This window comes from Nycticebus coucang, chromosome 21 (assembly GCF_027406575.1).
Source record: "Nycticebus coucang isolate mNycCou1 chromosome 21, mNycCou1.pri, whole genome shotgun sequence".
NCBI lineage: Eukaryota > Metazoa > Chordata > Mammalia > Primates > Lorisidae > Nycticebus > Nycticebus coucang.
Window position 1 is genome coordinate 52825141 of NC_069800.1, and position 25492 is coordinate 52850632.

At 47.8% G+C, this 25492-nt stretch overlaps 2 protein-coding genes across 4 annotated transcripts in view; both read right to left on the reverse strand.

Annotated features, from left to right (window-relative positions):
* Positions 1 to 5368: 5368 nt before the first annotated feature.
* OCSTAMP (osteoclast stimulatory transmembrane protein) lies at positions 5369 to 17941 on the reverse strand. The gene is made up of 3 exons (XM_053574634.1): positions 17918 to 17941; positions 12407 to 13409; positions 5369 to 6881 (listed from the first exon to the last, which is right to left on the reverse strand). The coding sequence occupies exons 1-3, from the start codon at positions 17932 to 17934 to the stop codon at positions 6477 to 6479; spliced, it is 1425 nt and encodes a 474-aa protein (XP_053430609.1). The 5' UTR covers positions 17935 to 17941; the 3' UTR covers positions 5369 to 6476.
* A 4541-nt stretch (positions 17942 to 22482) lies between these two features.
* The window catches only part of SLC13A3 (solute carrier family 13 member 3), an 86431-nt gene continuing 83421 nt past the window's right edge, over positions 22483 to 25492 (reverse strand). For 2 of the 3 annotated variants that reach the window (XM_053574629.1, XM_053574628.1), the window contains one exon: positions 22483 to 24164. In XM_053574629.1, coding sequence (XP_053430604.1) covers positions 23988 to 24164 — 177 coding nt within the window. In that variant the 3' untranslated portion in view covers positions 22483 to 23987. The remainder of the gene's footprint in view (positions 24165 to 25492) is intronic. The other variant, XM_053574627.1, reaches the window with a different exon arrangement.

Genomic DNA, 25492 nt, shown 5'->3' on the forward strand with positions numbered 1-25492 from the left:
TGAGCCCGCCCAAGTCTCACCTCCTTAGCTCCGCAGGTGCGCGGGGTTCGCGCTCTGAGAGGTGTGGGATCCTCGCCCCCTGCAGCAGCCTTCCTCTCCGCTCCGCTTTCTGCCGCGGCCTCAGGCTGGTCCTCTGCTGGAGTAAGCGGGTTTCCTCCACTGATGCCGCTGGGCTGAAGCTGTTGTAGTCGGCTAGCGCAGTTCTTCCCCGCCCGCTGGTGGCGCCGCGCCCTGCACACCCGCGGTGCGCGGGGAGTGTACACACCGGATGCCCCGCTTGCCCACCTTTGCCTTGGGCCTCCCGCATTCCCTTCTTTCTGTCTGCTACATGGGACAACTCCACTGACCACGGGGGCAGGGGGAGTGGCGACCCGCTGGTTCCCGGGCCCCCCAGACCCCGGAATCTGGAATCCTGACTTTGTTTCACAAGTAGAAACCTCAGCCCCGCGGCAGACAAATGAAAAACCGAGGTCCAGAGCTGCTGAAAAGGGATTTGCCCCTCTGGACTTGGGACCTTTCCTTCTTACCTTTCCCAGTTGTCTTCCTTTCTTTTTCTTTTCTTTTCTTTTCCCTTCCTTCCTCCCTTCCTTCCTTCCTTCCTTCCTTCCTTCCTTCCTTCCTTCCTTCCTTCCTTCCTTCCTTCCTTCCTCCCTCCCTCCCTCCCTCCCTCCCTCCCTCCCTCCTTTCCTTCTCCTGCAAAGGAATTGTAAACTCTTGAAGACTGCGTCCCACATTCCCACAAGGATCTTGCTCCCGCTAAGCCAACGACACTCACACAAGCCAGTTAGGGATCTTTAGTTCCATGATAGCACAAAAAAGATGCTACGTAGCAGTTGAGTAAATGAATGAACATCTTTGTTTACTAGAGAAAGCTTCCTGAGGTGGGGAGCGCACTAAGCTTCACAAAGACATGGAGGGTGCTTTCCCGGCAGGCCTGCTCCCTGCCTGCACATAGCAGGTTCTGACCATGGTTTGCTGCAGCCAATCCATCAATCATGCTCTCTACAAATTATTTCATCTTTGAAATGTGAATTATAATCATGAATCATTGATGTCACCTCAAGAGTGTCCTTGGGAGGCTTACATGAGTCATGTGGTTAATAAAATCCATGTACAATGCTTAGCCCTGTGCCTGACTGTGACAAGGGATGAATACATTATTGATTACAATTAAATAGTCCTCTTTTCCCACCCCTTAATGTCTGAGCATGGTTTGAACTTCCAACTCTCAATCTACAGATCCTGTAAATGGGCAGGAAATGAATGAGAAGGAAGTTAGCAAGAGGATATTCCCAACTGGGGTCCAGACAATGGCTACCATTGTCAATCTTTGTCACAAATGACAGCTAGCATGTATGAAGAATGTATTATTATCTGGTTATGGTCTATGTGCTTTACATGTATTAATTCTTTTTTTTTTTTTGAGACAGAGTCTCACTCTGTCATCCTGGGTAGAGTGCCATGGCATCTTAGCTCACAGCAATTTCAAACTCTTGGGCTTGAGTGATCCTCTTGCCTCAAACTCCTGAGTAGCTGGGACTACAGGTGCCTGCCACAACATCTGACTAGTTTTAGAGACAGGGTCTCACTCTTGCTCAGACTGGTCTTGAACTCCTGAGCTCAAGCAATCCACCCACCTTGGCCTCCCAGAATGCTAGGATTACAGGTGTGAGCTACAGTGCCCAGACTCATTATTAATTTGTTTTATATTCACAAAACTCTACGGGGAAGGTACTATTGGTATCTCCACATTACAGACAAAGAAACTGAGGCCCAGAGTAGTTAAGTAACTTGCTCAAGGACACATAGGTTAGTAATGTCGGGGGTGGGGTGGGGGTGTGTGCGCTAAGATTTGAACCCAGGAGGCTGGCTGTGGGGTCTGTGATCTTGCTCATCACACTGTACTTCCTATCCCTCTGCACTAGACTCTTCCCTGAGATCTTTAGTGATAACACCCTACACTGGCCCAAGTGCCATGTGAAGTGCTTTACAGTTATTATCTTCATTTCCTATAACCCTAGTCAAGTAGGTATTATTATTCTCATTTTATAGATAAGGATAGATTTATTTTTTACTTTTTTATAGCGACAGGTTCTCTCTATATTGTCCGGCTGGACTTGAACTCCTAGGCCTCAAGGGATCCTACCACTTGAGCCTCCCAAAGTGCTGAGATTTACAGGTATGAGCCACCATACCTGTTTTCCAGATAAGGATGTTATGGTCCAGTGATTTCAATGACACACAGTCAGGGTCCAACCAGGAAGCAGAACCTCAAACTCCCAATTTATACTCCCTGTCCCCACCCTGACCCCAGCTGTCCCTTACTCAGCTCTTTTCAAGATGTCAGTTGCCAAAGATGCCCAGGATGGCCTGTGACCCCAGGGTGTGGCAGTCCATCCTGAGTGTGGTCCAGAGCAATCTTTTTACCCCTATTAATTGCAGTTGGCTCCTTGGGCTTCTCTTGTTCTAAGCCTGGCAGCTCTCCTGCCTACATAAGCTGCTCAGTTGCCAGAAGCAATCAGCAGTACTTGGCCATGAACTAAATATGTCTAAAGTGGAACTCTTTATTTTCTCACAACTTACCTCATTCATCTCTAGTTTTCCTCATCTTAGTAAAGGCAGCAACACCCACCTAGAAATTATTTCTTTCACCACTGACATCAATACTTAAGAAGTTCTTCAGGCCGGGCGGAGTGGCTCATGCCTGTAATCCTAGTACTCTCGGAGGCTGAGACAGGTGGATAGCTTGAACTCATGTTTGAGAACAGCCTGAGTAAAAGTGAGACCCCCATCTCTACTAAAAATAGAAAAACTGAGGCAAGAGGATCGCTTGAGCCCAAGTTGGAGGTTGCTGTGAGCTATGACACAAAGGCGCTCTACCCGGGGTGACAGCTTAAGACTCTACTTAAAAAAAAAAAGTTCTTCAATTCTGCATGTAAAACATACCTCAGAATTAATCCACTTTTAACTACCTATTGTCTGCCAAGACTTTAGTACATCTGTAAACTCGTTTGGATACTGAAATTATTTTCCAATGGGTCCCTTGATACATTCTTGTTCCTCACTCCAGCTTCATTCTCCATATAATAACAAGTGATCTCTTAAAAATATAAGTGATTCTCCTGCTTAAACCCTTCAATGGCATCCTGTTGTACTTGAATCTAAGGTGCTTTCTTTCTTTTTTTTTTTTTTTGTAGAGATAGAGTCTCACTCTATTGCTCTCAGCAGAACAACCTCCAACTCCTGGGCTTAGGTGATTCTCTTACCTCAGCATCCCGAGTAACTGGGACTACAGGCACCCGCCACAATCCAAGTGCTTTCTTAAGCCCCACAATGCCCTGCAAGATGATTCTTCCCCACTTCTCCCTCTTGCTGTCGTAAATCATTGATTTATGATTTTACCTGCAATTCCTATCTCCATGAATGTGTCAAACAAAACTAACCCAACCACCTTCAAACCACTTGCTCAAGACTTCTTGGGTGTGGCTCCCTGGGCTATGGTCACACACATTTTGTAGAGTTTGTGGTTTTTTTCCATTAGCTTGACAAAATAATTTGATAAGATAGATCAGAGAGTGGCAAATATATTCTTCAAAGGGCCAGATAGTAAATATTTCAGGCTTTAAGGGTCATGCAGTCTGTGTTTCAACTATTCAAATCTGCCATTGTAGCAAAAACAGACAATATTTAAACAAACCAGTGTAGCAATGTTCCACTAAATCTCGATATACAAAAACAAGCAAAGGCCAGATTTTCCCAAAGGGCTGTAGTTTACCAACCTCTGTGATACAGTGAAACTAGGTAGGACAGAGACAATATTAGGTGAAGTCATCAGGGGGGCTTCCCCAAATGCCTGAATAATGTGAAGGAAGAGTATTCCAGGAAGTGGGAGCAGCATGGGCATCCCCCTGGGGGTGCATGCAAACATGCCCAATGAATCTAAGGATCCTAAATCCATGTGGCCAGATCACAGTGAGCGACAACAGCCCCGTGTGAGATGAAGTCAGAGAGGGGAGTGCATGTGGGACTTTAGGGCCCAGGGCAGATCAATCAGGGTCCTGGCAGCAAAGAGATAATAGTTTCAAAGGGATAGTTAAAGAGAGTTTAATGAAGATATAGAGGTGGAGACTGGGTTTAGGGAAGAATGGGACATCCCAGAGACTGGCAAGAGTGGAAGCTGTTACCTCTCTGCAGCCAGGGGAACTGAGGCCATGGAAGAGGGACTACCAGACAGGAGCTGAGCAACAAGTAAGAAAGGTGGGCTCGGTGCCCGTAGCTCAGTGGTTAGTTCACCGGCCACATACACCGAGGCTAACAGGTTTGAATCTGGCCCAGATCTGCTAAACAACAATGACAACTACAGGAAAAAAAAATAGCCAGGCGTTGTGGTGGGCGCCTGTAGTCCCCTGTGGTGGGTGCCTGTAGCTACTTGGGAGGCTGAGGCAAGAGAATCGCTTAAGCCCACGAGTTTGAGGTTGCTGTAAGCTGTGACACCATGGCACTCTACCAAGGGTGACAAAGTGAGACACTGTCTCAAAAAAAAAAAAAAAAGAAAGAAAGAAAGAAAAAGAAATGGCTGCTGCCAAATAGCAGTCCCCAAAGGCTGGAGGAATAACCATCCTGACCCTTATCCTCCTTTGGATCATCTGCCAGTGCCTCCCTGTTAGCTGCCAACCCAACTAGAAGCCAGAGGGCAAGGAAGCCAGGATGTCAGGATTCACAGGGGTCAGACTCCTGGGGAAGAGGGTAAGTCAGAGGAGGGTAAAGAATGATCTGGAAGGCAGACAGGACATAGCAAGCCCACAGGGTAAGGAGTTTGGATTTTATTATAAGTTTGATGGGGATAGCATTGCCAAACAAAATACAGGATTTCAGTTCAATGTGAATTTCAGATAAACAAAGAATGCTTATTTAACATAAATATAAGGATATCCCATAGACATATTTATGCTAAGCAAGTTTTCATGGTTTATCTGAAATTCAAAAGCCCTGATCTTTATTATCACTATCTTTTAACGGAATGTTTTAGAGTAAACAAATGAATGCTTATGGAGCATTAGTGAATATTTTAGATGTATTGTCATTAGATGAGGGCAGGCCTATGAGATCAGGCCAACAGGAGCCTCATTTAAGAGAAGGGGAACCCAAGGTCACATGCGGGTAGCTTGTGGCTGAGCCAGGGCTCAGGGACATACTTATACCAAACAAGTATTTGTTGTTTGTCTGAAATTCAAGTTGAAACGAGGTATCCTGTATTTTTATTTGCTAAACCTGGCAATCCTAGGCACTCTAGGAATTTGAAGCAGAGGAGTAACATCATCTAAGATTTAACAAATACATTTATTTACAAAATCAAAATTTTAGGTTACTATACACAGGTTCAGAGGATTCAGAGGCACATAAGTTAGTTTCAGGAGCATTTAGATAAATTAATGATGGAAAGGCCCCATCTAACACGTAAAGCAGTATAGGCAAAAGGCCTATATGCCTCTAGCCAAAAAAGCTGTTTGAGAGGGAGCAGTGAAAAGACTTTACGCAGGCATACTTGTGAGAAACTGAGACAGAATCCCATATGGCCGGGTTGGTTGCAGGCATTAAAAACCCCCTGACTTAAGGCCCACATGGGAGCAGAGACTTGCAAACGAGTTTCTCTATGTCTTAAGAATTTCTTGACTGTGCCTTGCTTAAAGACTAAAGTAACTGCCTCCAAACGGTGAGGTCAGTAAGGCAGGTATTCGATCTATCTTTCTCCCCCAGAGCCTCAGGCTTTATCAGATAAGAGCAAAGAAGTAATGGCTAACAACATGTTCTCCATTAAGTCATGTATTTTTAGGAGGATTAAGTTTAGATGAAGTAGTTATCCGTGAATCGGTTAAACCTTAGCCCATAAGGATAGCTTTAGATAATGTTAGTAAAATGGTTATGGGTTAATCTGGTTAGGCCCGTAAGTACCAGGCAAAAGGCCTGGGGCCAAGGTTTAAGTCATGTGTTTATTGATTATGTGCCTATATGAGCTTTGGTAGAAGAAATAAAGATTGCCACGCGCCATGAGAGAGCGGTGGTCCTCTTTATTTTCCATACAATTTCAATCGCGGGTCTTACTCTCCGCGGCATGCTTCTCCGTGAGACCCTAACTGCAACAAAGCGGTAGACGCAGATAAGAGCCTCGACCCACCTGCAGCTGGCTCCGCCTCTGAATCTCCTTGGTTTCACCTTTGCATAGTCCTTTGCTGTTTACCCAGTCCAATGTCTTGTTCCATTCCTACCACATCCCCAGGCAGAAAATAGGTCTCATCAATTGCAATTATGTCATTTACGCCGATGTAGAAACTGAGGCTCAGAAAGTTGATGAAGTGACCTACCCCAGGTCACACGGGGAGAGAGCAGAAGTTACCACTTGGGCCTGTGTAACTACAAAACTCTTTTCTCCCTGCAGCTCCGCGTTCTGCCAGGCGTCCGGCATGAACTCGGCCCGTCTACCCCTGCCAGGGTTGGGGGCTTGGGGCAAGCTCAGGTGTCGGGCGCGGGAAGAACTCCCGCAGCGGCGCCTGCTGGCCTCGGTGCCTGTCGTAGCTTCTCTGGAGCCGGGCGTGCAGGTGGCGCACCCTCCTTGCCTCCTGGGCGGTGAAGAAGGAAGCAGCGATGGCGTGTCGCAGACGGCGGGCGTAGGTCTCCAAGATCACGGTGGAGCAAGCCAGGAGCTGCAGGGCCCCGGCGGCCAGGGGCGCGGCGGTGCGGGGGCGCCGCGCGGGCAGCAGCGGGCAGCGAGCTGCGATGAGGCGGAGCTCCCACCTGGAGGAGCGGTGCTCAGAGAGGAAGGGGCTCTGCGGGGGCGGCTGGTTGAAGAGGAAGGGGATGAAGCCCAAGACCGTGTATGCCGCCTTCAAAAAGGAGAAAAAAGAATTGGTCAACAGACGGGTACAGCTGCGAATGCCACTTGCGGGGACACGCCCAACTTTCCCTGCTTTCATCTGCAAAATGGGCACAGAAATAACCTTGTTTCCTGGGGGTTGGAAAGAAGTAAATGAAACTGGGAATCGGAAACAGGCTCTTCTGGCAAATAAAAGGCACCATACAAATGTTATTTTCGTTATTTTGTCTTTGAGCAGAATATTCTAGGGAAAACGGATGTTTGTGGGCGTTTACTCCTTCCTGAGCGCTTGGAGAAGGCTTCTGCTGTACAATTACCTGTTCCATCAAATATGCACACCTCTATGAGGGGCAGGAGCTTCAGGCATAAGACAGGGCCAGGATCTGGCCACAGAGACCCTGTCTCTAAATTCAAAAGACAAGATAAAATAAAATAAGAAAATAAAATAAAATACCCAAAGTTGCATGATGGGTTACATGTGGCTGACCCCACCAGTGAGTGAGTCCTAATGACGCTGTTCTTAAGCATTAAGCTCTTCATTGGATCCATCATAGCCAGGAAGAATGGTGTCTAGACGGCAGGGAAGTCAGAGGTTAGCAAACATTTGAACTTTGGAGTTAGACTGCTTGCGCTGGATTCTGGATCTGCCAGTACCTACTTCTCCCTGAGGCACAGTGGGCACGTGCTGGGGGGCCACAGCATTTTTAGAGGCCCACAAGAATGTTTTACTTTTGTTTACAATTAGAAGAACAAAATGAACTTTTAAGTGGAAGACTGTGTTTCACAATAGAATATTAATGTATTTGTTTTTATATCAGTGCAGTCACTGATGCTTATTATGGAGGAAGGGACCTGTGAAAGTAATGCCAAGGCCCCATAAAAAGTCACAGTGCAGCCTGATTCTGCCACTTATGGGTTAGATGAACTTGGGCAAGTCCCCCAATTTCTCTGAGCCTTGCTATCTTCTGTAAAATGGGGATGATGATCATTCCTATCTCATAGGATCATGTTGGCAATGAAATGAGCTACCTAATTTCATCAGTTCTGAGATGGATTTTTTCCCCCCACGTTTTAACACCTTTAAAATCAGGGTGTGACTTAAAAGTCAGTGACTTGTAACTGCTTTCAACAGCCCAGGAAGGTGACCCTGTTTTTGCACACATAAATTTGGTTTGATGTCTCTTATCTGTTGGAGCCGGGACACCAGGCCGCCGGCCCTGACCCTGACCCTGACCCTAATCCATTAAACTGTCTGGACGTGCTCTGGGTATGTATCATTCAGGTCTCAGGTGCCAAAGCACCTTAGAAGTCGCGGTCAATATTAGTGGGAGTGAGCATCTCAGCAGCAAACTCTCAGCAACAGTCTATCAGTCTTAGTCTGAGCAGTAGTGTCTCCTGAGGCTATTTATAGAACTGATACACCACAGGTGTGGAGACTGCTAGGCAATAATAATGTTGGTGTTCTCCTCTCATGCTCTTTAATGAGAGACCAGTGATGTTAAATCCCTTCCACATTCCCTTATTACCAAGGTGTTACTCTGGAGGTGTCTCCTACACACATCATCACTTCAAGTAGGTTATAAGTATTGTCAGTACGTATTTGAAGTTTGATTGCCAGGTCAAAATGTCCTCAAAAAAAAAAAATCCTGCTTTGATTCAGCTTAGAAGTGAACGGTTATTGTGTCCACCATAACCAAGGAAAGAGTAGCAGGGCATGAATATGATGTTACTGAAGCGAGTATTCACTTCTAAGGGATGACTCTTAGCCTGTATCTTCTGGCTAAGCAGCAACCTATAAAAGAAGGTTCATGTTGGGCGGCGCCTGTGGCTCAGTGAGTAGGGCGCCGGCCCCATATACCAAGTGTGGCGGGTTCAAACCCAGCCCCAGCCAAACTGCAACAAAAAAAATAGCCGGGCATTGTGGCGGGTGCCTGTAGTCCCAGCTGCTCTGGAGGCTGAGGCAAGAGAATCGCGTAAGCCCAAGAGTTAGAGGTTGCTGTGAGCCGTGTGACGTCATGGCACTCTACCAGAGGGCGGTACAGTGAGACTCTGTCTCTATAAAAAAAATAAAATAAAAAAAAAGGTTCATGCAAGTAGAGCTGAGTTATGCTGAGTCACTAACACCTGCGTGGAAAGGGAGTCTGTCTTTGGTTCACCTGTAAGTTGGGTAAACTTCTGAAGCCCTTGGAAAAGATGAAAGAATTTTAAAGCAGTGAGGATAAGGCATGGCCAATTCATGCTTTCCAGAGGGTCAGAGAGTGCCAGCACCAAAACTGGCGGAGTGGGTGTCTGCAGCTTGCAAGAAAATGTTGGCAACAGCAGTAAGGCGTCACCAACGCTCATGAAGGCACTGAGAACCATTTAGGTGAAAAGTCTCAGACATTGACTCCTGAGCCAGAGTCATTCAGAAAAATTAGGCTCTAAGGGGAGCACGTGTTAGGAAAACCACAAAGTTACTTCCCTATTTTTCTTTTTGTGTCTATGTGAGGAAGGTGTGGTAAAATCTATGTTAAATCACAAGCGAACTATTTTATACAAATACAATTCCCAGGGATGAGAAAGCATTACGTTAAAGTTTAATTGGCAGCATTTTCTCTCCTGATAATATATAAAATAGTGGTGTGACTTGTGATCGACGGCACATTAGATCCCATGAAATACAGAAGATCAAGGGACACACGTGGAACATTGCCCAGCACCCTGCTTTACTGCGACCTACAGTAAGAAATGCATTTTATGGGACTTACTAAGCACAGATTGTATTGTCACTGAAGAAAAATCTCACAAAATAATACATACCCAGATCACCTACAATAGAATAATTTTCTAGTCTCTTCTATTTCATTTTTAAAAAGCTGGCTATACCCCTTAAATGGATTAGATTGATTTCACATAGTTTAAAAAATGCTTTTTCTGAGGGGAGGAGAGGAGGGGTAAAACCTACCTATCAGGTACAATGAACACTATTTAGGTGACAGGCACACTAATAACCCTGACTTAAGCATTATAAAAGCTGTCCATGTAACAAAAACATTTATACCCCCTTAATATTTTGAGATAAAAAGGAAAAACAAAGCACTTTTCTTTTTTCCTTTTTTTAAAAAATTTATTTTTATTTTATTTTTTTAAATAGGGGTGTTGCACTTGGAGGCTGGGTGCAGCCTTTAACTCCTCGCCTTAAGCAATCCTGCCACCACAGTCTCCAGAGTACCTAAAACTACAGGCATGCGCCACCCTGCCTGGCTTGAAAAACACTTTTCTAGTATATATGTACTTGTTAAATATAAGCTATTAATGTTATTAGCTCAGGGTCTGGCACTTTGGCGTATTTTATACAATGAACTTTTATGCGAGATCTCACTAGTAAAAACAAAAAATGAAAAGATTCTGGCAAAAGACAAGATCAAAAACACAAATCTTGACCCTGTAGTAAATATATCCAATAGTAAGTAGAAGTAAACGTTTTATATATGTATATAAATATATATAATATATATATATATTTTTTGAGACAGAGTTTCACTCTGTCACCCTGGGTAAAGTGCTATGGCATCATAGCTCACAGCAACCGCCAACTCTTGGGCTCAAGAGATCCTCTTACCTCAGTTTTTTATTTTTATTTTTATTTTTGCAGTTTTTGGCCAGGGATGGGTTGGAACCCACCACCTCCAGTACATGGGGCCGGCGCCCTACTCCTTCAACCACAGGCATGACCCAGTTTTTCATTTTTAATAAAGATGGGGTCTCGCTCTTGCTCAGGCTGGTCTCAGACTCAAGCTTAAGCAATCTGCCCACTTTGGCCTCCCAGAGTGCTAGGATTACAGGCGTGAGCCACAACACCCAGCTTACATTTTATATGTTTCTATTTAAAAAGTAAAGATTTCAGGCTTTGTGGGCCATACAGTTGCAACTACTCAGCTTTGCCTTTTAGAGCAGCCACAGACAATGCCACATGCAAATGGAAGAGCTATGTTCCAATGAAACCTTTTTCTTTTTTTTTTTTTTGAGACAGAGTTTCACTATGTCGCCCTCGGTAGAGTGCTGTGGCATCACAGCTCACAGCAACCTCAAACTCTTAGGCTTAAGCAATTCTCTTGCCTCAGCCTCCCAAGTAGCTGGGCTACAGGCACCTGCCACAAAACCCGGCTATATTTTGTTGCAGTTGTCGTTGTTGTTTAGCTGGCCTGGGCTGGGTTTGAACCTGCCAGCTTCAGTGTTTGTGGCAGGCATGGTAACCACTGTGCTGTGGGCACCATGCCCCAATAAAATGTTTTTGTTTTTTTTTGTAGAGACAGAGTCTCACTTTATTGCCCTTGGTAGAGTGCTGTCCCATCACAGCTCACAGCAACCTCCAGCTCCTGGGCTTAGGCAATTCTTTTGCCTCAGCCTCCTCAGTAGCTGGGAACACAGGCGCCCACCACAATGCCCAGCTATTTTTTGTTGCAGTTTGGCCGGGGCCGGGTTTGAACACACCACCCTCGGTATATGGGGTCGGTGCCCTATTCACTGAGCCACAGGTGCCGCCCCCAATAAAACTATTTTTACAAAACCAGGAAGCTGCCCGATTTGCCCAGAGGGCCATAATTGACTGAGTCCAGATCTAGACTATTTCAAAGCCCTCCTCCATCCTAATATATACATATGTGAGCTATTGATAATGGCCCCTATTAAACATCTCTTATGTGGCATGGAGCTTATTAAGTGTGGGAAAGAAATCCTTACAACCCTGACAGGAGTGCAGCCACTTTGGGAGAGAGCTAGTGGGAAGGAGCAGGCAGAAACCAAGCTGTATGATCACAGCAGATTCCCTCCCCACCTCCTGGAATGCTTCAAGATCAAGGTTCCTGGGAAAAAACAAAGCAGTACTAGAGTGGCCAATTAAGGGAGCAACTCCTGGTTTGCTCTGAGTACAAAAATTAGTCCCTCTGCAGAAAGGATGACTCTGGCTTGGAGCCCCCTCCCACATTCAACCCTGCTGATTGATAAGGGATAATAAAAGCCTCTTGGAACTGTGTGAAAGCCCAGCTGGCTCCAGGTCAGACTCCATTCTGCTCTTCCTCTCTCTTTTCTCTGCTAATAGACTTTCTAGTCCCTGGACTGGCTTCCTCTCCTTCTTATGGACCCTTCCCCTGACGCTAACCCGAACCCCTCACTAGGTACTTTTAGAGACATGACCACATTGTAAGACTCACAGTAGCCTGGTAGTGTTAAGGATTGATCTGATTAGTACAAACAAGAAAAATGAGGCCAGGACTTGCTGCTACTTGTGAAGAGTGACGTGGGGTCAAGTTATTTTAAGGTCTCTGAGTATCATTATCCTTACCTGCAATAAGGAGGGAAAATAGAACCCACGTCATTGTTCCCACTATTGTGGGAATCGAAAGCGTTGGCTTACCCGTGGCCCAGGGCCCCAAAGCTTATTTAAGGGCTATGACTTGGAGGCAAGTATAATTTAAATGTAAGTCAGAGGGTTAACTACACCCCCCCTTCTCTCAAGAAAAGACCCAGTGCTCTTCTTCCCATCCTCACACTTACATCATACTTGACCGTGAGCGTGATGGGCACAGTGGGCAACTTCTGAGCCCAGTCCACAGCTGCCTGGGCCAGAAGGAAGGCCACGTGGTCTGTGGCCACCATCACAGCCGTTGCCACCAGGAGCAGGGTGAGCAAGCCCAGCCTCAGGAGACAGCTCAGCAGCTCCTCCTGTGACAGCCTCAGCTGGGCTACCTGGAGCAGCCAGGCAGGCGGAGCAGTCAGCAGGTGTGTGTCCTGGGCCTGTGTCAACTGCTGAGTGAGCTGCCGTGTAGCATAGATGTTGTCGAACCGTGGGTCAGTCAGATAGCGATGGAGGTACCAGGCTGACTCCACCAGGAGGCCCAGCACAAACAGCCCTGTGACCACCCGCTGTATCCCCAGCGCTGCCGCCTGGGCCAGAGACTCCAGGCCAGAGAAATCCTCCAGGATCTGCTGAGTGAGCCCAAGCATGTGGAGCCAGAAGGCAGAGCCATTGCCCTGGGCCTCAAATGTCAGGCCCCGGCTGCCCGCTTGGCTTGTGGAGCCCACAGCCTTGGATGCCTTATGCAGCTGGTGAGTGGTATTGAGCAGACTCTCCAGGGAGCCCTCTGTGACACACCTCAGAACCTGCCCGGCTGCACCCACGTTGGCCAGGATGTTTGGTAGCACAGCCATGGTCAGGGTGGCAGCACTATAGGATAGGAGCAGCCGGCGGCCTTGCTCCGTGCCCAGGGTGGGCACGCTGAGTGCAAACAGGCAGCGGAGTGGGGGTACCAGGCCCAGGCCCAGGAAGACCAGGAGGCCACAGACAGTGGCCACCATGGCTGACGGGCCCAGAGGATAAAGCAGCAAGGACGCCAGCCAGTGATGGATCAGACCTGCAGCAACAGCAGCCAAAGAACCACACAGGAGCATCTGGGTCAGCAGCTGGCCACAGCTGGCTGGGACAGGCTGGGAGAAGTCATCCCAGGCAGCCTTCAGTGGGGCAAGAGCCTTGCAGAGCCCCAAGTGCCAGAGCTTCCACCTGCACACAAGAAAATTGGGGGGCCCTCTATCAGGAGGGTGGGGGTGGGTGGGTGTCTGCCACTGCCCCTGCCCCACAAACCCATTGCCTGGCCTGCTAACAGACTCCACACTTTCAGCCAAAGGGCAGGCATACTTCTCAGGTGGACCAATCAGACCCCATACCCATGTGGTAAACTGAACCAATCAGAGCTTTCCCCAGTATTATTCTCACTCCAGCTGTCAGGGAAGAGCCCAATTTGCACACAGTTCCTGGGGATGGGAGATGGATGTCTGAGCTGCTTGAATCCATAAGTACCGTCTTGTGAGGGCAAGTGGTCCAAGAAATGAAGGGGTCATGGAACAAGAAGCACAGGGAAGAGAGGGAATGAAGGAGAGAGGGAGGAGGAGGGAGAGGAAGCGGAGAAAGGGGGGTGAAGGAGTAAGGGGGGTAAGGAATAGGGGATGGAGGAAGGGAGAAAGGGAGTGGGGGAGGGTGGGGGAAAGGTGGTGGGGAGGAGAGGAAGACAGAGTGGGGGAGAGTGAGGAAGAGGAGTGGGAGAGGGATAAGGCTCCTCAAGAGAATGGGCTGCCAGGAAGGAGAGAGATCCGAGACCTGAGCCCCAAGGCGCCAGAGGATTAGGCAGGGTATTTTCTTGTAGTTTGTTGTGTTTGTTTTTATAAGGAGCAGCAAAGGAGACTAAGAAACCAGCCTGGCGCTTGGGAAGGCAAGTAAACAAAATGTTTTGAGAAGGGCATGATCAAATATGTCAAATGTTGGTAGGTCAAGAAAGATGGAGACTGAGCAATGCCTACTGGATTTAGCCACTTGGAGGTCACTGGTGATCTTGGCCCAGGCAGCTTGGTGGTTTGCTGGGCCAAAACCTTAACTAGGTTGGGTCCAGGAGAGACTGGAAAGAGAAGAATGAGAAATACAAATACAGATAACTCTTCTGAGTAAATCCCACAGCAAAGGAGCGGGAAAATGGAGCAGGGGCTGGTAGGGAAAATGGGACCAAGAGAGTCCACCTAAGGGGCAACATGTAACATGTTTGCAAATGGGACATTGTACCAAGATCGGAGATCTTGGTGAAGGGGAGACACTTTGTAGTGAAACCCTTTGGTGGGTGCAGGGAGTGAATCTGAGAGCGTGCAAGGTGGGGCTGGTCTTAGAAAGGCGCAGGGGCTGTTCCTCTTCAATGCAGGTGGGAAGGCAGAGGAAATGCATGCTGATGAGGCAGAATGAAAGGCCAGGCCTGTGCACTTGCACAAAGTACCCTCTGATCCATGCAGAACAGAGTAACGTTTAAGGGCATGACCTCTGGAACACCTGGGTTCAAATTCCTACTCCACCACTCACCATCTGTGGGACCTTGGGCATGTTTTTTTGCCCTCTCTGTGCCTCAGTTTTCGCATCTATAAAATGGTGCAAGCTAAGTATGTATCTCATAGGGTCGTTTTGTATCTGGTAGGTCGTTACCATCTTGTCAGCTATTATCTCTCACTCGAGCGTCAACTCTGCCAGGGCCGAGACTTCGTCTCTTTTGATCACTGATATATCCCAAGTGCCTAGAACGGTTGATAGTTCGTTGAGGGTAGCTTGATTGCTTCTGTTTGCTCAGGCTGGCAAGAAGCAAGCTTTGCAGAGGGGGTAAGACGCTAGAAGGTGATAGAAGATTGAAGAGGAAAGAGAAAGCGTAAAATGGTTGTCCAGGAAAGTGACAGAATGAATGAGCCAGGGGAATAATATACATGCTGAGCAATAGCGAGGACCCCCCCTTGAGGGAAGAGATTACAAATTCTTGTAAGAGAGACAAGGCAGCGTGGTTACCTGGCAATACAGTTACACTAGGCAGGGAGGCAATCACTATGTCGGTCATAGACCAAGCCTCTGACTCGCTTACCACCCTCAGCTTCAGGGACCAGCATCTGACCAGGCCTAACCAAGACCTCGCACAGCTCCCTGTCCAAAGTGATTGGTGAAGAGATCAGCACCTGACCCAAGCTGGGCCGCCGGAGCTTTCCTTGTGGCTTTGCTGCAGTGAGTGAGAAAGAATTGCTCTCAGTCGTCATCTGGAGATCTAAGCTGGTAGGAAGGATGCCTGGAGCCTTGGGGACCACCATGTAGGTTTAGTCAGCCTGGGATAAAGTAACACAGGAAGGCGGAGCTAAGAAAGAGCGTCCCAGTAGCATTGCTGGAGTCCCTGGATCCAGACATGCCTGAAGCCCATCTAGAAATTTCAGTTTTTCTCAAGAGAGTGTGAGATCAATGTCACTGGCAACTAAATGAGTCCTAACTAATACAGAGACCTTTGTCACAGGGTTTCTGTGACAATAAAATGAAATAATAAAGCACGCTGGCATAAAAGAAAGACCCTATAAAATTATACCACTTCATACTATGATGATGGTGTGAATGTTCCCTGGATCCTTCTCTGTGTCAGGGTCTTTGATGACTCCTGTGGACATCGAGATAAATTAAGGCATGGTCCACACACTGGGAGGGGTCCACAGTCTAATTTAGGAGACCTAGACAGACCATCAGCTTTTAAGTTCTTTAAAAAATAACTCTCAGAAAGGTACACCCTGACTGGGGTATGGAGTAGTTGAGGAATGACTAAATGTTAACTGGGTGAGTCAAGAAGGCTTCCTAGAAGAGGTGACATTTCAGCTGGGGGTGGAGGGACAAGTAACCATGCTTAGGAAGGAAAGAGGCTTAGGCATCTCTGTCAGAAGGAACGAAGTGTGCAAAGGTCCTGTGCTCTGACCAGCACCGTCAGGAGTTAGGGACTGGGGGTGACTAGAACACAGTGGGGAGCTGGATACAGTCACAATGCTCCTGCCCCAAGGGCTGGATTCAGTGTGCAAGTGCATGTGTGGTTTACGTTGGCCTGCAGTGTGTGTGTGTGTGAGCTGCCCCCATTTGGAAAGAAGGGAGTTTCACATGAAAATCTAAATTTTCAGCTTTTTTTGAGAAATAAGAGGAGCTGGGTTAGAGTTCCCAGCTTTGCAATAGGCAGCTACAGCTGGGTATCCTGTGACCCCTTTGACGAGGGGACACCCCCTATACTGTGCCCTCCACTCATTGACATGTGGGTCTGCCTGCACAGTGGGGGTGGGGGCTCACACAGGTGTGTCCCCTTCCCACCCTGAAGGTATTTGCATTTGTGTCTAAACACCCCTCCTACAATATAGTTAGCACTTACAACACAGTCGATTTCGGAATAATAAAAATTGACTTTAAGAATTGAAAGCCAGGCACAGCGCCCATAGCACAGTGATTACAGCGCCGGCCACATACACTGAGGCTGGCGGGTTCGAGCTTGGCCCGGGCCAGCTAAACAACAATGACAACCTCAACAAAAATAGCCGGCATTGCAGCCACTTGGGAGGCTGAGGCAAGAGAATCACTTAAGCCCAAGAGTTTGAGGTTGCTGTTAGTTGTGACACAACAGCACTCTACTGAGGGTGACATAGTAAGACTCTGTCTCAAAAAAGGAAAAAAACAAAGAATTGAAAGCCAGTACTAAATCATGTTGGGTGACAAGTCATGTGCTGAGTTTTGTAAATGACAAAGAAACTAGCTGCCATCTATGAAGGGCTTACTTTGAGCTGAGCGTATGCCAAATCTTAAGCATTTTGTCTTTCAATTTTGGAACCATCTGCTCATTACATTATAATAACAGACATCGTTATTACTCTCATTTCACAGATGAGGAAACTGAGGCTCAGAGAGGTGAGGATTTACCCAGGGTCACACAGGAATGGCTGAGCTGGAGATTTGGGCGGTACCCCTCACACCTGACTGCTAACTGCTTTCTTGCCTAAATCTCCAGACCTACCTGGTCCTGAAGAAGAGCTCAGCTGTTCTATGGAGGCGCTGCATGCTTCCTGGAGAGCAGGGGTCTCCAGCAGCCGGAGCAGGTGGATAGGAAGTAGGGGAATCGCTGGGGCTTGGGAAACCCGGTGGCTTCTGCTTTTCCACCCTGCCCTCCTGGCATCTTTGTCCCGCCCCTGCTTGTGACCCACCTCCCAGAGGGCTGGGCAACCTGCTTCATCCTCTCCTCACAGGCAGGAGACTGTGGAAGGTGTGGGAGGAAATTAAAAGAGGCTTTTCCAAATAACACCTCTCTCTGATGTGTAGCAAGAAGGTGGAATCAGTCCCATTTCACAGAGGCGTAAACTGAGGCTCAGCGAAACCACACATCTATTAGCAGTAGTGACAGACAAGAGCTCCTCTCTGCTCCCTCCCCCTCCATAGTTTCCTGCCCTGGAGGAAGCCTGATCCCTGACTCTTGGGAGAGTATGAACCCACAGGCAACAATCAGATCCCTGCTAAGACAAAAAGTGGCTCTGGGTCTCCTGCTCCAGCTCCCATCCTGCCCAACCTTCAGCCTGACTGGAATCTGGTTTCAAATCACAACTCTGTCGTCCCTAGCCGTGTGACCTCAGGCAGGTGACCTCATCTCATCCTCTGCAGTCACTGCCCTCCATGTCCACTTCTAGGCTATTCTGAAAGCCAATTCTTACCTGAATGCTTCTTCCATTATCCCTGTGCCCCAACACAGCCAGCAGGTCTTGCTGCCCCAGGAGGCCTCTGCTGAATTTTCCTGGCTCCCACTCTGTGGGATGGACCCGTAGGGGACACAGGTAGATAGTATTCTAGGCAGCCTGTCATTTTTCCTTATAAGGACATGTTGCCTGAGCCACTTGCTCAGACCTGAAGGGGGTTCCTTGTGGCCTGGATAGGGGAAGTGACATTCTCATAGTCACAACAACTGAATGAGACACCTATGGCCAGAGCCCTCAGAGCACCTAATACCCTGCCCAGGTCATGAGCCCCTCCAGGAAGCCAGATCGGCATCCAGGTCTGCAAGAGCTAAGCCCACAGAGCAGACCAGGAGCCCTGAACAGGGGCTGGCCAGCTAAGGTAACGGACAAAGCAGGTCTAATGCCAATGGCAGCAAATTGCAAAGTGCAGACAAAGGACAAAGGGCAGTGGCTACTCACTTGGGTTGAGAGTCCAAGTCCCTCAATGAGCCCCAACAGTATCAGATTTTCTAATTTTTCCAAAGACATCAGTTATTCCCCTTTTTATATAAATGCCAGCGTTAAAAAAAATTAACACTACTGTGCAGACCAGTCTTAACAGGTCTGTGGACCAAATCCAGCCTGAGGGCCACAAATTTATAACCTGAACAGGAGGCCCCGGCCAGGCCAGTTGTCTAGCTGTTCCCCTGAACTTCAGGGGTCCTAGCTGAAGGAAGCAACCTGAACTCAAATGCCAGCGTTGTCACTTACTGTGCTGTGTGACCTTGGGCAAGATACTGTCCCCTTCTTAAGTTGTGTATCCTGTGCTATAACCAGGGGAATATAGTACCTGCTTCTTAAGGTTGTTTGAGGATTCAGTGAAATAGCAAGAGGCACAAGCTGCTGCTCTGTCTGAGGGAGCCCCCTACTGCTCAGACTTGATGAGGTCCCTGGGTCCCATCACAAAGAAACCTGCAGGCCATTGCAGAAGGGACCGGTCCTAGAAAACACCCACGAGCACGTACCCAGTTTCTGGAACTGACCGATAAAGACCACGTGGGTGATTTCCAGAAGTTCCTCTGGTGGATGTGCAAAGTTTGGGAGCAGGGGGGAATGGAGGGGAAAGGGTAAAGATATTTTTGGCTTTCCTCGGTAAATGTGGGCAGTCATTTCTGTCTATATAAGGCTGGTCTGACCTCAACATCCGGAGGGGGCTTCTGAATCATCAAAAATAGAACTAACTCTGTTGAGGGGAATTTGTGGGTGGAGGATTCAGAGCCATAAGACAGAAGAGGAAGAGGAAGCGGTAAGCCTTCAGATGCCTCAGGGAACTTGGTCTGGGAACAGAATCAGAGGTCCATGGGGTGTTACAGTCATTGAATTCTTCAGGCTGCTGGTTGCCACTGTCCAGGTGGTTTGCAAATGCGGACAGGCAGCTGAAATCTTACCATATGACCTGCGCTATCCAATAAAAACATTGTGAGCCACTGATATGAGCCACATATATAGTATAAACTTTTCTGGTAGCCACGTAAAAATGAAATTAATTTTAATAAAACATTTTATTCAACCTAACGTATACAAAGTATACTTTCCACATGTAAACAATATAAAAAATTATTACCGGGATGTCTTACATTCATTTTGTATACCATGCTTTCAAAACCTGGTGTGTGTTTTATATTTAGGACAAATCTCAATTTGGACTACACACACAGGTGTTACACACAGAGCAAGTGTGTAATAGTCACACGTAACAAGAGGCTACCATGTTGGACATGGCAGATAGAGACCACTTCCATCATTAAAGAAGTTCTGTTGAGCAGTGCTGCTCTAGGCCATTAGAACCAGTGACCACAAACACCTAAATGGACCTTTCCACGTCGTGTAGTTCAGGAGTCATACATTCAAATGCTTTTACAGGTCAGGAAAGTGAGAGTCAGAAGGAGAGAGCCAGGCTAAGGCATTAAGGAGTGGTGGGGACTAAGGCCAGGAGAGAGTTCATGCTCTAACTGAAGTTCCCCTCACAAACTACTCAGCTCCAAACAATTGTTACCCGGTGGAAATGAAGGTCTCATATTTGCTAGATCTTCTGGTATTTTCTTTTCCAAGAGAAGCAGAAATCCAGATTTTTATGTGAAATCTCCAGAATTTTAAAGATTAGCAACTGATTAATAATTTGCAATTCACTGGGAAGAGGACAAACAAAACTGAGGGCCAGTGGCAGAGCTGGGGACCACCAGACTGCAAGCTTAGATTTGGTATAAATCCTCCATGTCCCTTTTTTAAAAGGATTTGTTCTGTAAAATTTGGATTCAGTCAAAAGGCCACCCTCAGGGACCCAGAAGGTCCTATGTTGCCCCAGAGCTGCAGGTACCCCAGAGCTGCACCCAAGTCCATCATGCTGTGCACCTGTGGGTCTGTGTGCCCCCATCTTATCCTTAGCATGCTCCTCATTTATTTTATTACTGGTGGTCACCCAGGGGCTTCAGACAACAGTGATGCAAATCCTCCTACACTGTCTCCTTAGGGATCCAGGGGGTAGTCTGCTGGGATACGTCAGGCGTAGTATAATTGGGTCACAGGAATTCCCTTCTTTACAGCCAAGCTGCTGGCCGGGCTGACTGGATGGTTCGGTCTCACCAGCAGAACTTGAGGGTTCCTGTTTCTGCACATCCCACCATCACTTAGCATCCGAGTTTCTAGTGTTTGCTGATCTGAGTGGTAAAAATCTCATTATAATTTTCATTTCCCTGGTTATAAAACAAGTGGGTTTGGGCATCTCTTCATAACTCTTTGGGCTTCTTAGATATCCCCTTCCAGGATGGCTTTGCATAACCTTTGCTCAGTTTACTCTTGGAGGCTGTGGGAGATGGCTTCCAAACAGTGGGGCCCACCATTCCTCCCTGTCTATCAAGGGGGAGATCTGTTTCCCTCCCCTTGAGCCAGGCCAAATCTGCTTTGACCAATAGAATGTGACAGAATTGACATTCTTGGACTTTCCTGTCCAGGCCTTAAGAGGCCTTATGACTTTAGCTTTTGTCCTCCCTGAAGGCCATTGTCACCTGAAGAGGTCCAGGCTACTCTTGGAAAAGCAATATGAAGAGCTACCTTGAAGGATCAATGACCAACATGGACATTCCAACCCCAGGTTAACTGGTGAACTCTTAGGCCCAGTGGCCCTGGCTGGCCACACTGCACAGGGCAGAGATACACCATCCCTGCTGAGCTCTGTCCAAACACAGAAATGTGAGCCAAGAAATCTCTGTTTCAAGGCTGTACATTTTGGAATGGGTGGTTTATTATGCAGCCACAGATAACAAAACAGGTGTTTTGTTTCGTTTTTACCTTACAAGTGCGTCTGTGTCTCCTGATCATGAGCCCCTCAGCTATCTCTGTACGAGTCCTGGCATATTCCTGGCTCCCATGCCACCATGGATGCACCGGTCACGGTACCATGGTCTTCAGGGCACAGATCTTCTCTTTCTGAGAATGGCAAAGCCCTTCAGGCATCAGGACTGAGTAATGTCCAGTCAGAGCAGTTCTGGGGAGGGTGGGCAAGGGAGCAATGCTTTCCAAGGAGAGCTGCAGAGAGCGAGCTTGTAACCAGCCAGAAGAGGCAAAGTTCTAGTTCAGAGTCTCCAGCTAAATTAGGCAATCTTTGCTCCTCTGAGCCTCCAGGCCCCTGCACTTGCAGTCCCCTGCCTAGAATGTTCTCCCCACAGCCCTACAGCATTTCTCTTCTTCCCACACTGCCACGAGCATCCGACTGACTTCTTCAGGTCTTAGTCCAGCGCCACCTCCTTGAAGAAGTCCTCCCCAATCACCCTGGCTGATGTGGCCTCTGAGTCAGTTTGTCACACTGTTCAGTTTCATTTTCTTCTTAGTCCCATCACGACTCAGATTCACTTTATTTCCTGCTGCCTGTCTCCTCTGCTAGAATATAAGTTCCGTGCAGGCAGGGACAGGGAACCAGCACATAACAGGTTCTAAGTAAATGTTTGTTGAATGAATAAATGGGAGAATGAGTGAACAAAGCAAGGAACCAAAGAGACCTCAGATCAGAGAGTAAAATGGCTTTCTCATAAATTCTGGTGTCGATTTCAAATGTTTACTGAACACTTGAAATAAGTTACTGCAGTAAACAAAATAATATTTACAAACTAATAAGTGAACAAGTTGATATTCTAGAGAAAGAGGAATATAATAAACAAGAAAATAAATAATACGGTGTCCTAAATACTGAGTGGGGAGTAATGAGGGTGCCATTCTAGACAGGATGGACAAGGAAGCCTTTCTGAGAGGTGACATCTGAACAGGGACTTGCAGGAAGTGAGAAAGGGAGCCAGACATGTATCTGGGAGCACAGCCGTCTAGCAGAGAGAACAGCATATGCAAAGACCCTGAGGCAGAGACTTGCCTCTGTGGCTGGAGGAGAGAGGAGTGAGGAGAGCAGCAGGAAGTGAGATCAGACAGGGCACCTCTGTGGAATCTCCAGGCCAGAAATTTGGGGCACTGAAGCTCTGTTATGTTCAGAAAGGCAAATAATCTCCAGGCCTAATGTTGATTAACATTCTTTATTTTACAGTGTTTTTGATCAGAAGTATTTGGAATCATGATTCATCCGATTACAAAACCCATGGGTTTCTTGGTGAATGACCCTCCCCTCTTGTCCCACACAAGGGCGCCACCTACCAACCGCAGTGGGCAGTAACTGAGATTAAATACTGCTGTGCTCTCTTTGAAAGGAGGTGGAGCTCAACCTCCAACTCAAGGGCCTGCCCCCTGCTCTCTGGGAAGCACCTGTGACTCATTTGTGCTGTAGCAGGAAGGAGTTCAGCCCCTGTGTGCTGCCTCCACTGCTCTTGGGGGGGAAACCTCTGCCCCCGAGGCATAGGAAGGCAGAGGTGGGGGAATTCAGGGTCTCTGGGCTGGTGCCATGATGGTTCTGCTTGAAGCATGGAGGGGCTAAATCCTCTAGGATAGCCCTCTCCAGCCCTGGGTTCATGGAAAGACCTCAGTTTTCCCCATCTGTAGAAGGGGACAATATTTCACCTGCCTGAGACATTTTACCCTGGCCTTTTTACAAGGCCCTAATACACCTTTGAACTTTTCTCTCACCGCTTAAAAATGTGGCCTTTGCTAATTAAAATTCCTATCACTTGAAGTGGGGGTAAGAAGATGAAGACCAGCTGTGGAGACAAGAAGCAACGGGCTGTGCTGTAGCCACAGAAGTCCCTGAGGGTCCTGGCTGGAGGGGCCATGGGTCCCCTGTGAGAAGGTGGGGCCCAGGCCTGGCCTGATCCCAGAATTATGACCAAACTGAATCAGATTAAACAGGAGAATACTAAGCTTCTTGGGCAGCAATGGCAGCTGAGATTTCTAGAACTCCCCTGTAGTACTGTGGAGCGCAGAGAAACAGCAAGAAGGCTTTTCACAGTCTCTATGTCGTCGGGAATTCCCGTCACCCCCTGTCTCCAGGGACTGTAAAAAACATCCCTGGCTGTTGTGTGTTAACAGAGGGACTAGTCAAACCACTGCCATAGAATGGCGGTGGCAAGGACCAAGCAGAACTCACACTGGTGTGAAAAGCCGTAATGACTGGGACATGGCAGCCCCAGAGCCTCTCCCAGGAAAGTGATCCTTCACAGAGAAAGATCTTAGCAGAGTGTAACCTAAAGTACTCAGTGGGGGATAATATCAGCTGTGCCTTTGGGGATGGATGGCCTCCTGTCCCCACCATACAAGACAAATGCCGTTCCAGATTTGCTGAAAATTGCTAAAACCATGATCTCTTGCATCCTAATCACATCAACAGCTCACATACAAAGGAGCTTGTTTCTCAGGCAGCAGATCTGGGAGATATCCTGGCCTTGAAGTATGAGAGAGAAAGGGAAAGTGTCCTAGATAATGAGTCTGTGGTCCCCAGTGGACCACTGGAGGTCACCCTCCTTGTTTGCTGCATATTGGATTATGGAAAAGAATCGTTTGTCCTATAAGGTCCTAGCAGCAAGGGGGTGGTGACAGCCCTCTGGGAGGGCCCAAGCTAAAGGGAGTCCCTCACAGGAATTCAGAAGGTCTGAAATGTGTTGTTGGCCAAGGTGGGTGGCAGTGCTGTGACATTGACTGAGTAGACATCGGCCCAATCCGGGAAGGTGCCCAGCTGGAAGATGGTCTGTGCCCAGGTATTCATGGCCAAACTGAGCAGCAGGACGCCCATCAGGTTCATCAGGAGGCCCGTCCGCACCTGAAATGGAGCCATGTCATACAAATGGGGACACTCAGGCCCAGAGACATAAAGGCATTCACCCAAGATCCACAGCTGGGAAGTAATGGAACCAGGACACCCCCCACAATGGTCAATGCCCAAGGCCCTTCAACCTTTATGCCACCCCAGACTGTCACTCAAAGAGCTGCACTGAGTGGTTTCCAGGCATTTTGCTATGCAGTTATCAGAGGGTTATGTCATTTAACCTTGAAGGGACCTTGCAAAGGTTATTACTATTAATACCTATTTTATAGAAGAGGAAAATGAGGCTCAGAGAAGTTGGCTTGTCCAAGGTTATGCAACTTAAGAATAATCTTGTCTGATCAGTAAACACCCCCAACCTGCAACACACACACACACACACACACACACACACACCCTCACACATACACACACATATGTGTGCGTGCACATGCATGCATGCCCACACACATGTGCATACACACACTCTCTCTCTCTGGGTCCAGTCAAGGCTACACTATCTATCCAGTAGAATTTTTCTTCTATTTCTATCAATGCAAAGCTAGAAGCTGACCCATGTCTCCCTTATACTGCTGCGCTCCCAGTGGCTGGAATATAAAATGCATCCAGAAAATACTTGGGCAATGTATTAGTGAACAAGTGCCTGGGTGTCACCATCTCCCTTTGCCACCCCTCATCCCTATCTTCTGCCGCTCTTTCACTCTTCCTGTTTATTCTGCTGGGGTCCTGTGCCTGGAGAACCTGCATCGTGTGTTGGCTAAGCAGACCATCCTTCTCAGGCTGCACCAGCTCAGGAAGGATTGTTTGCATTCCTGGAATACCCATTGCACCAATACCCCAGGCAGCCAGTAGAGAAGGAAAGGGCTGCAGAAGGCAAGAGAGGGGAGGGAGGAGCTGGTTTAGCAGGGAGCTTCAGGGACAGTGAACCATTGCCAATGGCCCAATGCTGCTGGGTTCCTCCAACTGCCACAACCGTTGGCCTCTGTCTCACTCCTGGGCACTGAGGCCCACCCTTGAACTTCAGGGCATGTTGGCTGCTCTCTCTCCTAAACAGAGAAACGGAGCAGGTGGCCAAATAAGCAGGAAGAGAGAACTGTGCCCAGAGAGAGGGGAAAGTCCTTTGTCCCTGAAGCGAACTTTGGAAAGGAGACACTAAAGCAGTGTTTCCCGAAAATGTCTAACTGTGAGAATCAGCCCAGAGTATCTGCTAAAATGTGCATTCCTGGTCCCACACAGAGAGACCTACCGAAGAGATCGGGGCTTGGGGTCAGGGCACGGAGCCCTGCCCCACCCACTGCCCGGAACCCACCCAACTCTCTGGCCCT